At 37.3% G+C, this 14,976-nt stretch overlaps 1 protein-coding gene across 2 annotated transcripts in view; it reads left to right on the top strand.

The window, feature by feature from the left end:
- Positions 1-14,678, top strand: part of LOC115525908 (olfactory receptor 51B5-like) — a 30,767-nt gene extending 16,089 nt beyond the window's left edge. Inside the window, exons 2-3 of one of the 2 annotated variants that reach the window (XR_003972488.1) lie at positions 10,715-10,814; positions 13,627-13,708. Coding sequence is in view for 1 of the 2 variants with exons in the window: in XM_030333319.1 (XP_030189179.1) it covers positions 13,627-14,034 (408 nt within the window). In the remaining variant the exon portion in view is untranslated. Of the gene's footprint in view, positions 1-10,714; positions 10,815-13,626 lie in introns of both variants that reach the window. The other variant, XM_030333319.1, reaches the window with a different exon arrangement.
- Positions 14,679-14,976: the final 298 nt, after the last annotated feature.

The following is a 14,976-nucleotide window of genomic DNA, read 5'->3' as shown; positions in this document are numbered from 1 at the left end:
TCATCTTTTTTTATCTTTATTTGAATCCTTGACGTGGGGGATCTGGGGGTTTGAACAGCAGTCCCTAAGGTCTCTATGTCCTGGCTTTTACTTAAGCTCTGTTGCTAGGAGAGCGATTGGTTGTTTATACGTGTAGGCATATGGAAGGACAAGCAGACCAGCTAGGAATGCGGACTGAAACAGAGTTCTTGAGAAAGCATTTTCCCCACTTGTATGTGGGAACTCCCAACCCTTCTCCCTGAAATGAGGAATGAGTTCAAACTAGAGGAGAGCAGGACGTCACTTTGGTGAAGTGAGAGTTCTTCTCATCTTGTCGCCTTTCCCCTAATCTTGATGTCTGGATCAGAGCCCCATCTCAGAGAAGGGAGCTGCCCTCTCCAGTCCCCGATTTCCTCTTTTCCCTCCATCTACATCCTCCATCCCCATGTTCCCCATAAGAAGACAAAACAAGGATGGGAGTCACTTGTAATCAAATTGAGTTCAGATATGGAGGACAGGAACCATAATGCCAATTTTCTGGAAGCCAAAAGTCTTAATGTCTTTTCTCATACAAAAAGTGGCAATACAGTATACATGCGATTAAAAGCATGAATGCTGGGGCACCTGGGTGGCTCAGTTGGTTTAGTGCCTGATTCTTGATCTGGGCTCAGGTCATGATCTTGCAGTCATGGGATCAAGCCCCATGTTGAGTTCTGTGCTGACAGCATGGATTCTCTCCCTCTGCCTCTCTGTTGCTCTCTCTCTCTCTCTCAAAATAAATAAATATATATTTTAAAACATCTTGAATGCTGGAACTTGAGCACTTGGTTTACACTGTGACTCTGACTCTTGCTGTGCTGCTTTGACACTTTGAGAAATTAACCGCAGTGCACCTTATGTTCCATATCTCTAAAATGCATGTAATGATAATCACCATTGCATAAAGTTATTGTGAGGTCTAAATACAAATCACTTAGAATAGTACTTGACATATAATAAGCACTCAGTCAATGTCAGCTATTACTACCTCTGTCATAATTACACTTATTTTAATTATTTATATTTTGGATTAGATTCCCCCACTGAACAGTGAATTATTTGAGAAGTAAATTTCATCTTTGCAATTTAATGGTACATCGATATCCAAGTGATTATACTATAGAATCAATGTCATATTCCCCAGTTTCTGCTACTCAGGTAGATGATGTCACAGGCAATTTAATGATGTGTCCCTGATGAAGAGTAATTCTCATTTCCAAATTAAAACCACAAACTCAACATACACCATTCTACTTAGAAAAAAGTTTTAAAAAATTCACTGTGTTAGATTTTAGTCATAGATGTATAGATAGAGGATATACAGATAAACACACAGATGTATTCTTTTTTTTATTAAGCAAATTATGAGATTCAATTTAATTTAATTACAGACTAACTTACATTTATTTGATCCTGTAATTATTGCTACAATGAAAACAGTATTGGGGAAAATGTATAAACCTAAATAGACAATCAGAAAATAATTCAATGAGCATTTGTTTTAGTAAAAAACTTATTGAAGTAAATTTACATCAAGAAATATAGCTGAAGTATAAAGGTCTAACTCAATGAATTCATTGCAAAGTAAATTCACCATGGTAATTACCACCCATAACGAGAAACACACTTTTACCAGCACAGCAAAGCCCCTTTGGTGCCCTTATGCAGTCCAGCTACTTGATTATTTTACCCAGTTGTAACCTTTATGTAAGTGGAATCATACTCTGTGTGCTCCTTGTGTTTGGCATCTATGCTCCTCATTAGGTTTGTGAGAAATATCCATGTGTTTGCATGGAGCAGTAGAATGTTCATTTTTATTTCTGTATAGCACCCCATTGTATGTATATAGCCCATATTTACTTTTCTACTCTTAACAGTAAAATAGAATAGTGATAGCTTGGCTATTGCAGATACACTACCCTGATCATTCTGGTACATGTTCAATTGATCGTTGTGCACACGTACATATGAATTTCTGTTAGACTAATTAGGGATACAAGTCTTTGGAAAGACTATGTTCACCAATGGTAATAGATTCTGTCAGGTATTTTCTGAAGCGATTACATAATTTTATATTCCACTAGCAGTTCATGAGTCTCAACTGGTTCACATCTTTAATCACACTGGGTATTTTCAGGGTTTTTGTAAGTCAGTCTACTGAGTGTATTGTGGCTTCTCACTGTGGTTTTAATTCGCACTTCCCTGAGGACCAATAATGTCCACACATTTTTATATATTTATTGGTCAGTTGCCTCTTGTGAAGGACCTGTTTTAGTCTTTTGCCCGTTCTAAAAAGAGGGCTATCATTTTCTTATTGATTTTCAGGTGTTATTTATAAATTATTGATATGAGTCTTGTATCAAATATAAGTATGGCAAATATCTCTGCTACTCTACAGCTCATTTTTAAAATTCTCTTTATTATAATTTTTTCACAAAATAAGTTATTTTTAATGCAGATTTATTTATGGTTCTTATTTGTGTGTAATATGTAAGAAGATTTAAATCCCAAATTGGTGAATAAAAATCCCTCTGTTGTTTTACAATAGCTTTGTTTTAAGTTTACCACAAACTGAATTTTTTCTATGGTATAAAGTTGGGATCAAGAACCATTTTGGTGTCCATATTAATTTTGTTCCTTTGTTTAGGCCACATTCTGTTCTGATCCCAGAAAGACCTGTAGTTTGAGGTACCCTCTTGCACCCTTTCACATAGTCACAGCGTGGTTTTGTCAGCAGAAAGTCATGATTATCACCTCCAGTAGCTCTCTATCCAGAACACTTACATTCTTGTGGGGCAGTGAAATTTATACTTTCACAGATTGTCAAGACACCTGAAGGCTGAGTATGTTCCTGTCACGGGGTGGGTTCTCCAGAAGCAGATACAAAGCTGAGTTGGGGGTGAAGGTTGGTTATTAGAGGTTAGGCTTTGGAAAGAAAGGAAGAGACAGAATTTGTCAAAGGAAGAAATGGAACTGAGGTATGGGCTGACAAAGTGCCAGCCAACATAGCAAGAAACTGTGGAGCAAGTATTTATTACCCAACAGTATTACCTTGTGTGGGGGTTGAAATGGCCAGGCTTTTAAGACCTCTCTTCACTTTGTCACCTAAGAAATAAGGTCATGACCTTTGGCAAAATGGCACCCTGCAGCTGAGAGACTCTGTAGAAGCTGAGAGTTGGAGACTGTCTGGTGACCCCTCTCCCAGGGCTGGACAGCAAGTCTTTCCTTGAAGGGGAATCTAGCCTGCAGAGCAACATGTCTACAACAGCTTCCTTATTGATACCCTATATTTGGAGGTCATTTCCCAAGAATTTTCAGATTTATATCTCCTAGTCTAATCACTGTTTCCACCACTCCCAGACCAATGGACAGTTGGAGCATATTATCCAGGTATTGAAGGAATATCTCCAAGGGTCCACCAGCTCCCAGCAGCACGTGTGGGTTCTTAAGTTTCACAGGAGTATATACATAGAGTGTTTCATTGCAAGTTCAACATTAAAACAAACAAAACACACCTTATATTTAAGGGTGAGTATTTGTTTTCTTATCTTTTTATTTTTAAATACTTATTAACTCATAAGAAGTTGCAAAAATATATATCGGGAGATCCTGTGGAAGTTTTACCCAGTTTTCTCCAATAAAAACATCTAGCATAAATATAGTATAATGTCAAAAACCACAAATCGACAGTGGTATGATCCACAGAGATTATTTAAATATGCACTTATTTTTATATACACTCAACTTTTATGTATGTGCATACAGTTTTATGCAACTGTGTCACATCGCAGATTCTTATAAATACCACCACAGCCAACATACAAAACTGACTCATCTGTATGAGGCTACCTAATGCTACTCCTTTATAGACATACTCACTTCTCTTCCTTCCCCCCTCCCCTTGTTCTTAACCTTGGCCAGCTACTAATCTGTGTTCTGTATCTAAAATTTTGTTGTTTCAAGAAAATTACATAAATAGACTCAATTGGCTTTCTTGCTTCCCTCCCTCTCTCCGTCCTCCCTCCCTTTTTCTCTCTCTGCTCCTTCCTTCCTTCCTTCCCTTTCTCTCTCTCCCTCTCCCTCTCCCTCTCCCTCTATCTCTTTCTTTCTTCTTTCTTTCTTTCTTTCTTTCTTTCTTTCTTTCTTTCTTCTCTCCTCCCTTTGTTTATTTCTCTTTCTTTCTTTCTTTCTTTCTTTCTTTCTTTCTTTCTTTCTTTCTCCTTCTTTCTCTCTTTCTTTCTTTCTCTCTCTCTCTTTCTTTTTTTCTTTCTTTCCTTTCCCTTAGCAAAATTCTCTTAAAAGTATCCACTGGTTGCATGTATTAATAGTTTGTTTCCTTTCTTTGCTGAGCAGCAATTCATTGTATGGATTTGTCAGTTTGTTTAAGTATTCTGTGACTGGAGAGCATTTAGGTTATTTGCAGTTTTTAGCAATTATTTTTAAAAAGCTGCTATAAACATTTGAGCACAAGTTTTTGGGTTGGTGTATGTTTTTATTTTTTCTGAGATGAATACACAAAAGTACAACTGCTAGACCATAAGGTAAGTCATGGTTAGTTTTACAAGAAACTGCTAAGTGTTTGCCAGAGTGGCCGTACCACTTTCTGCTCCCACCAGCGGTGTCTGAATGCTCCAAATCCTCTGTATCTTTGACAGCATTTGGTGCCATTTTTCATGTAAGCCATTCTGAAATGCTTTAGTAATATCTGATTGCGGTTCTACTTTGCGTTTTACTAATAATTAATGATGTTGGCATCTTTTCATGAATTTATATGCCATTTATGCATTCCCTTCAGTGAGATGCTTGTTCATGTCTTCTGCTTATTTTCTGATTTTACTGTTAGATTTTTCTATATTGTGAAGTTTTGAGAGTTCTTAAAACATTCCATATACTAGGTCTTTGTCAGATATGTTGTTTGTAAATATTTTCTCGAAGTTTGTAGCTCACCTTTCCATTCTCTTAACAGAGTCTTTCCATGTCAAACATAACTCTTCACTTTGCCCTAGGCCCCAAAGATTTGCCCTTGTATTTTTCTAAAAGTTTTAGAGTATCACATTTTACACTTAAATTTATGGTCTATATTAATTTTGAATTAATTCTGTATAAAGTGGGAGTATTTCTCCCTCCACCCCCCTCCCCAGAGATGGCTAATTACTCCAACACTATTTTTAGATGAAGCTATCATTATTCCATTGAATTACTTTTGCAAGTTTGTCAGAAATCAATTCAAAAATGCCATTGGAGGGGTGCTTGGGTGGCTCAGTCGGTTGAGCATCTGAATCTTGATTTCAACTCAGGTCATGATCCTACGGTCTTGGGATCAAGCCCTGCATCAGGCTCTTCATTGAGCATGGAACCTGCTTGAGATTCTCTCTCTCTCTCTCTCTCTCTCTCTCTCTCTCTCTTGCTCTCTCCCCCTCTCCCTCCCTCCCTCTGCCTCTCTCCCCTGCTGTGTTCTCTCTCTCTCTAAAAAAGAAAAAACAAATGCCTTTGGAATTTTGATGCCTTTGGGCAGTATGGACATTTTAAAAATATTAATTCTTCCTACCCATGAACATGAAATATCCTTCCATTTATTTGTATCTTATTCAATTTATTTCATCAATGCCTTATAAATTTCAGTGTACAAATCTTTTACTTCCATGGTTAACTTTATTCCTAAGTATTTCATGGTTTTGGATGCTATTGTAAATGGTATTTTTTTTCTCTCTTGGATTTTTTTCAGATAGTTCATTGTTAGTATGGAGAAATGAAACTCAGTTTATTATGTTGATTTTGTACCCTGAAACCTGATTGAATTTGCTTATTATTTCTAATAGTTTTTGTAATGGAGTATTTAGGATTTTCTCTATATAAGATCATATCATTTGGAAACAGAGATAATATTATTTTTATCTTTCTAATTTGGATGCCTTTTAAACACTTTTCTTGCCAAACTGCTCATGTGGCACCACTAAAATTCCCAGACAACCAAAGAAATCTTGAGAAAGAAGAATAAAACCTAAAGCATCACACTTTATGATTTCAAACTTTATTACAAAGCTAGGGCAATCAAAAAAGTTTTACTGGCATGAAAACAGACATATAGACCAATAGAACAGAATCAACAGCCCAGAAATACACTCACACATATATGGCCAACTAGTATTTGACAAGAAAGGCAAGAATATTCAATGGGGAGAGTGGAAAGTCTCTTCAAGAAGTGGTGATGGGACTACTTGATAATCACATGCAAAATAATGAAGTTAAATCCCCATCTTACACACTCACACAAAGTAATTCAAAATGAATTAGACTTAAATGTAAGACCTAAAAGCATAAAACTGCTAAAAGAAAACATGGGAGAAAAGCTCCTTGACATTGTTCTCAGTGACAATATTTTGGATATGACACCAAAAGATCAAGTAACAAAAGCAAAAACAAGTGAGATGAGACTACATCAAACTAAAAAGCTTCTGTACAGCAAAACAAAACGAAAAACAACCAACAGAATGAAAAGGCAACCTATGGAATGGGAGAAAATATCTGCAAACCATAAATCTGATAAGAGCTTAATATCTAAAATATTTTAGGAACTCATACAACTCAGTAGCAAACAAAGCAAAAAAAAAAGCAAACAGTTTTTTGCAAAGCAAAACAACACAAAAAACCAAACAGTTCAATTAATAAATGGGCAGAAGACCTACATAGACATTTTCCCAAAGAAGACATATAAATGGCCAACAGGTACATGAAAATATGCCCAGCATCCCTCATCATCTGGGCAATTCAAATGAAAACCACAATGAGATATCTCCCTACACCTGTTAGAATGGCTTTTATCAAGAAGACAAGAGATAACAAATGTTGGTAAGGATGTGGAGAAAAGGGAACCCTTGTGTGCTGTTGATGGAAATGTCAATTGGTACAGCCACTATGGAAAACACAATGGAGGTTACTTTAAAAAAATTAAAAATAGACCTAACATATTATCCAGCATTTAACTTCTGGGTATATAGCTGAAGGAAATGAAATCACTATCTCAAGAGATATCTATACCTCCAAGATCATTGTAACATTATATGCAGTAACCAAGACATGGAAACAACCTAAGTGACTATCAACAGATGAATGGATAAAGAAAAACATATATATCAGGTTTTATTTTTTTTAAGTTAATTAATTAATTAATCAATTTTGAAAGAGATAGCATGTTCAGGGGAGGGGCAAGAGAGAGAGGGAGAGAGAGAGAATGCAAAGCAGGCTCCATACTGTTGGTGTAGAGCCTGACATGGGGTTCCAACCCACGAACCATGAGATCATTATCTGAGCTGAAATCAAGAGTCAGCTGCTTAACAGCTACTGTATACACATACATTTATGTGTATACATACACATATAATGGAATATTATTTAGTCATTAAAAGATATCCTGGCAACATGGATAAACTTTGAAGGCATTCTGCTAAGTGAAATTACGATAAGGTCAAATAGAGAAAGAAAAATATTGGATGATCTCACTTATATGTGGAATCTAAAAAAAATCAAAGTCAGAAAAAGAGTAAAATGGTGGTTGATAGGGGCTGGGAGTTGAGGGTCAGGAATGGGCTGATGTTGACCACAAGGACCTAACTTGCAGTTTTAAGATGAGTAAATTTGGGTGCTCGCTTCGGCAGCACATATACTAAGATGAGTAAATTTGGGGGATCAATGCACAGCACAATGACTATAGTTAACAATACTGTATTATGTACTTGAAAGTTGCTGATAGAGTAAATCTTAAATGTTCCCATCTCACACACACACACACACACACAAGTGGTAATTATGTGAGGTGATGGAGGTGTTTATTACCATTATTGTGTTAATCATTGTACAATATATATGCATATAATTTATCACATTGTATATCTTAAAACTCACACAATGTTGTTATGTCAGTTATATTCCCATAAAGCTGGGGAAATTTTTTACAAATAAAAACTAAAAGAAAATTAAAAAATCATTTGGGTATATCTAGGTCAGTTGATTTCTGGGTTTCCTATTCTGTTCCATATTTCTATATAGCTGTCCCTCCATCAATACCATTACCACCTTGATTACAAGAGCTATATACTAGGCCTTAACATTGAACAGAATTATTCTTCCCATTTATTATTTTTCAAAATTGTTTTAGCTATTTAGATCTCTTGTCTCCCATATATATTTTAGAATAAGCCTGTCTATGTCTGTAAAAAACAAAAAAAACTTTGCTGTGACTGCCAGGAATTGTACTAAACCTATGGATCAATTGGAAAGCAGGGAAATTGGTAAGCAGGGAAAATTGACCTGCTTACTATATTGAGTTTTCTGATCCATGAAGTACATCTCTCCATTCACACAGGTCTTCTTTGATATTGTTGATTGGAATTTTGTAACTTTTAGCATCCAGTCTTGTATAATTTTTATTAAGTTTATACCTTAATATACATTCAGTATTAAACAGGTTGGTTGTGTAATTTGTCCATGTTTACATTACTGGTGTCCTGGTTTTCTGGAGCTGCAATAACCAAGTACCACAGACTGCATGGCTTAGACAACAAAAGTTTATTGTCTCAGAGTTCTGGAAGCTCGATGCCCTGGATCAAGGCATTGGCAGGGTTGGTTTCATCTGAAGTCTCTCTTGCCTCATAGATGGCCATCTTCTCCCCGTGTCTTCACAAGGCTTTTCCTCTGTGCACTCTGTTGTCTGTCTCCATGCCCAAATTTCCTCTTCCTCTGAGGACACAAGTCAGATTGCATTAGGGCCCAGTCTAACAGTCTCATTTTAACTTAATAACCTCCTTAAAGGCATAGCTCCAAATGCAGTCACATTCTGAGGTACTGAGAGTTAGGACTTCAACATACGAATATTTTCAAGTTGACACAATTCAGCCTACCACATTTAGTAGCCAGCTGATGATTCTAAGAGTAGTCATTTGCATCTCAGATTTGCATTAAACATTGCTTTAATCCTAACAAAACATGGTAGAAACCCAAACAGATCTTTAGGGACAGGAAATTTGTTCATGAGTACTATATGTTTCTTTTCCTCTAAAACCAGTAACAGGGAAGATGGTTCCTGCCATGCATGGTCAAAGGAGAAACCACAGATATTATCATCCTTGGGGCTAAAGTGATGAGGCATGCACTGTGTTATAGGTATGTTCATGTCATTTCCAGCAAACAAAAATTCTGGCAATGTGAAGTCAATCAGGGAAAAACGAGGACTGAAGATTCATGTTAGTTACTAGAGGAGGCTGACTGACTTTTATATATTGACTCCAGTCTACCTAATTTTCCACTTTCAAGCTAGCTTTGAGATAAACCAAGCAGAAAATATAATTAATTCAAAAGCCTTAGGCTAATAAGATGCATTAAGTTTTCTCCTGAGATCAACTGGGAGAGATTTGACCTTTGAAGTAGATGTGGAGGATAAATGGTCTCCCATAGGTGATACCAAGGTCTGCTGGGGCCACAAAGACAAGCACTCTGATTTCTCACACATAAAGCTGCCACCTGAGGCTCTGTTAACCCCTTACCTGATTGGGAGAAGATGCTTTAAGACCTTGGAGAGATTAGTTAAATGTTCCATCTCCTTCGCAGGAGGGGTTAAGATAGAGAAAATGCTTTTTAAGAGCTACAGTGGCTGGAAAAGGGAAAACTCTGGGGAGGTGCTTTCTTCATTAATAGCCTCAACTGACTGCATCTCTTAACTGACTTTGAGAAGGAGCCATGTGATCTGAGTCCCCAGGCAGGACCCAAGAACCCCGTTCTTTATCCCTAACATCCAAGCGAGGCAGCATGTGAGTATGGGCAAACACCCAGCATATATAGGAAAGGGTACTAGGGCACTCCTCTATAAGCTTATCTAGAGAGAAAACAGAGGGAAGAAGAAGGAAAGGATTTTTATAGCTCATGGCTCTCTATGAGTGCACAGATCTCAGTGAATTTGGTAGCACTTGGAAAGGTATCTGGGCATATGAGACACCTGCCGTGCTCCATGGTATGGATATGGTTGGCCCTCTCACATGTCTCCTGTCCTTTCTAGGGGATGATCACAGAGGTACCTCTAATCCCACACTATATTGAAATGAGGTAGAGAATGGTTATAGCTGTAAATGGTAGAAGATTGCCTGAATTTAGTCAACTATATATTCTTCTTCTTAGTGCTATTCCAAATTTTCATAACCTCTTTCCTCTCCTATGGTCTTTACTCAGCTTTTGAATCATTCCTCAATGTTCTTCTCAGAAACTAAGAGAAGCTCCTAGCTGAAGACATGTGAATTTCTCATAGCACCAAGTACAAGTTAGATCTGAAAGGAATTCTTGGAAATAGAGAAGAGGAAACTGAATTGAAGGTTATTGGAAAAATAGAATGGTTCTCCTCCATTTTGAGTAGCTTTATTGTGATTTATATTACTGTGTTACATATTCTTTTACAATGAGAATTCTTCACTAAACTGCCTTAAGACATTGGGTTAAGATCATTGCTTAAGAGTCAGAGAAGTAAGGGGAATGAGGTTGTATTTAGAATACCTAAGAAGAGGAACACCTATGTGGGATTATCTTTGTATCCAGTGACTGAAAAATTAACAATACTCATTATATTTTCAGTAAACTCTAAATTTATGTATCTTAATCCTGAAGACAGAGTGTGGAGAATGAGAAATGATTCTGCCAATTTTATGTTGCTTAGTGTCAGCCCCAAAGGGCTAAATCCACATCTCATGCCCAGTTGTCTGGCACCACTTCATTGCTAGAAGCTTGCAGTTCAATCTCATCTGTACAGGTACAAGGTAAGAGGATGGTTTTCTTTGAAAACATCTTAAGGGTGGTGGTTTCCACTGGCAAAATAACTTCAAAGAAGCATACTTGAATGAGAATATCTGTTTTTAAGTTAGGAAAAAAGCTTGAACAAACTGTTCTGGTATGTAAAAAGAAAAAAAAAAGGACATCCATTTGCTCCAATTCAACCATATTTACTGATAACTCTTGATTTCCTTGTGAGTAAATATATGTCTTTCAGACTTACTCCATTGAGGAAATGACCTCACCATCCTTCCATTTGCTCAAGCCATAGATCACACACACAAAGAAATGAGCCAGTCTTATTTTGTTTCTCCCTCATTCCCATTTCCAATATATCAGCAAATCTTGGTACCACCTAAAAAATGTATCTATATCTGTTTAAATTTTCTTTATTTCCACTGCTTTCCTAGTCATAATCACCATCCCCAGCTTGGATTATTTTGATAGTGTTCTAACTACTATCCTTTCTTGGATCTTGCTTGATTATCCATTCCTCACAAAGCATTCCAACTGATAATTTAAGAATGCAGATTTCAGTATATCACTATGCCCTCCTCCACTGTGATTTTTACATTGTCCAATGTGTTTTCATCACATTTGTAGTAAAATAGAGTTCCAGTGTTGTCTATAAGGCCCTATGTTATCTATAAGGCCCTTGACCACCACCTGGGTCTCTGAAAGTACCTATTGTCTCTGTCTTGTTTGCTCCTACAGACATGCTAATTTTCCCTTTTAAATGGAAGAGTCTTCCTCCAGATCTTCATATGGCCAACCTTCATTGTTATTCAGGTTTTAGCTCAAATGTCACCTCCTCAGAGACAGATCATCCAAATTAATAAACTGTATGCAATATCATCCCAATCAATCTCTATTAAATAGTGCTGTTTTATTTTAAAATTGCACTTATATTTATCTAAATATTTCTTATTTATTTTCTAACCTAATTTTTGGCTTATAAAATCCATGACTTTGTCTTATTAGCATTTAATCCCAGTACTTAATATGCCATCCCTATCACATAGTGGATGCTGAAAACATATTGGGTGAATTAGTGTATATATGCATAATTGTATAAATGTATGTGTATGCATGTATATGTGTATGTATGTATACATGTATTTATATATAATTGATGTATGTATGTAATATGTGTGTATGTATACACAACATGTTTGGTACTTCACTAGGTGTTGAGTAAGGCAAATAAAACATAGTTTCTATATTCAAGTAGTCCATAATCTAGTAGCAGAAGAGACAATGAAATCGGGACATAACTCTTCCTTCCACTAACAGGCAACTCTGTTTAAGCAGCAGAAGGGCTCTCATTTATTACGGGTAGGACAGGTTCAGAAGCCCACAGCTGGATATAGAAGGAAGGAGATCAAGAAGGTGGATATTTCACACAAATGGAGAGCTTGAAAGGGGAGAAATCAGGTTTTAGGGAGTTACTAGGGTGGGTCCACAGAAAAATAATGGGGAGGGAGAAGGAAATTACATGGAAATAAGATAATTTTTTTTTTTTCAAACTGAAGGATAAAGTCAATGAGCCATGTCCTTGGCTTGCCTAAGTATTTATTCCAGCTCCAGGGTCTATAATTATCTAACTTAAAATTAGGCTATTGTAGTGATATTTAAAAGTTATGTAGTATCCAGGGGGAGGCTAATTAAAATGTAATGTTTGTTTTCCAACACAGATCCATGAATTGGGAAGGCACAGCACCTCTTCCTCATATCTGTCTGCTCCTTAGCAACAGTGGTAGTGGTACAGCTTTTCTTTCCATGCCTTTTTTTTCTCTTAGACCCCTGGAACTTTTGTTGAGAATTCAAAGTCACACATATACAGGATAATGTGAGTTAGGAATCACCATGAAGACAAGTATAGTTAGGTCAAGGTTGGGTTCCTTGAAATCCACAAAATAGGGCTTTTTCTGTGAAGCCTGAATAGTTGATATAGATGGTTTCTAAATGTAGTATGGATTAAACATTTCCTGGGGAGACTGTTAAAATGCAGATGACCATATGAAACACCAAGGATTTAATTAAGTAGTTAAGGGATGGTCCCAGGAATATGCAGTTAAGAACACAGAAGATACAACTTGTTTTGAGAATATGTTTTGAGAAACAATAGCTTATATTGATGTCATTATTACCTTTAAGAAAGAATTCTGAGACGATATAGTTGGAGGGATACCTTGAAAGTGGAGCTGTATTTCTGTGGTAATAACAGAAAAAAAAGACATGTCTTTGGATAAACCCGACGAGAGGCCGAACGGCAATTCCAGTTCCTTCCTGTTGACTGGTTTCCCAGGCTTGGAGGCAGCTCACCACTGGATTTCCACACCCTTCTTTTTCATCTACATCTCTGTCCTTTTAGGCAACAGCACCCTCCTCCTTCTCATTAAGGAAGATCACAATCTTCATGAACCTATGTACTATTTCCTGGCCATGCTAGCAGCCACAGACTTAGGGCTGACCTTGACCACGATGCCTACGGTGCTCAGAGTCCTCTGGTTGGATCACAGGGAGATTGGGAAAGTAGCCTGTTTTTCTCAAGCCTACTTTATACACTCACTTGCCTTTGTAGAGTCTGGTGTTTTGCTTGCTATGGCTTATGATCGTTTTATTGCCATTCGCAACCCCCTTAGATATACCTCCATACTCACTTATACTCAAGTGCTGAAAATTGGACTGGGAGTTCTGCTGAGGGGGTTTGTATCTGTTATCCCTCCAATTGTACCCCTTTATTTTTTTCCCTATTGCCATTCCCATGTCCTCTCTCATGCATTCTGCCTTCACCAGGATGTCATCAAACTGGCCTGTGCTGACACCACCTTCAATCGGCTGTATCCAGTTGTGCTTGTAGTCTTTATATTTGTGCTGGATTCTCTGATCATCCTCATCTCCTATGTATTGATACTCAAGAGTGTCCTGAGAATTGCCTCCAAAGAAGAGAGGGCCAAGGCCTTCAACACCTGTGTCTCCCATATCTGCTGTGTCCTGGTTTTCTATGTCACAGTCATTGGATTGTCTCTGATTCATCGGTTTGGGAAGCAGGTTCCACATATTGTCCACCTCACTATGAGCTATGTATATTTTCTTTTCCCTCCACTAATGAATCCTATAATCTATAGTGTCAAGACCAAGCAGATCCGGAGTGGCTTTCTTCGCCTTTTTGCTAACCATCATAGTCCCTCGCACAAAATGTAAGAAATCTGGGTTTTGGCAGTGGAGCAAAGAAATCTCATATCAAACACCCATGATCAAATCTCTTGGTAAAATAATTGCCAAAGTAGAGCTAAAAATTTCCCTATAGTACCTCTGTAAGCTCAGGTCTTTGGTCTAATCTAGTTTGTGCAATTCTTCTTAAAGAAAATTATTGTATATTTAATATCTGTTTGCCACTCAATTTTTGTGATAACAACACCATGGGTGTTTATAGTTGTGTCTATAATGTATTTATAATATGTACCTTTAGGGTTTTAGAAAGGTGGCAGATAGGAAAAGAGTTATAAGGGTATAAAATAATGAGTTGGTTTGCATGAAATAAAGTTTGGTCTGTTTATATCCAATGTCATTCCCATGAATTGCTCCACAGATATTCACACAAATTGTGGGAACCTGTGTGTCTGACCACTGATGTTCTGTAACTTTCCAGTAAAGAAGTATGAATTCTTCCTCACTCAGTGTTGTAATCACTTAACATCCCAACCATATCATTGATTCCTCCCCTCTCCATCAAATGACCATGAATTTGTCTCAAGAATTATAAGCTTGGGGAATGTGGGTGGCTCAGTCAGTTAAGTGTCTGACTTCAGCTCAGGCCATGATCTCACAGTTGGTGGGTTCGAGCCCCATGTCAGGCTGTGTGCTGACAGCCCATAGCCTGGAGCCTGCTTTGAATTCTGTGTCTCCCTCTCTCTCTGCCCCTCCCCACTTGTGTTCTGTCTCTCAAAAATAAATATTTAAAAAAATATTAAAAAAATAAGCTTGTATTTATTTCCCAAGGCACTGCTAACTTATGAAAAACTAGTTTGTGATAAGAGGAACAATGGATAAAAAAGAGGAAATAGACATAGTCAGTGTTCCCTTCCATCTTTGCCCCCATTCATATCCTACTATTCCACTGTTAGCTCTGATGTTGGTACCATC

This window comes from Lynx canadensis, chromosome D1 (assembly GCF_007474595.2).
Source record: "Lynx canadensis isolate LIC74 chromosome D1, mLynCan4.pri.v2, whole genome shotgun sequence".
NCBI lineage: Eukaryota > Metazoa > Chordata > Mammalia > Carnivora > Felidae > Lynx > Lynx canadensis.
This window is presented reverse-complemented; position numbering and strand designations above follow the sequence as displayed.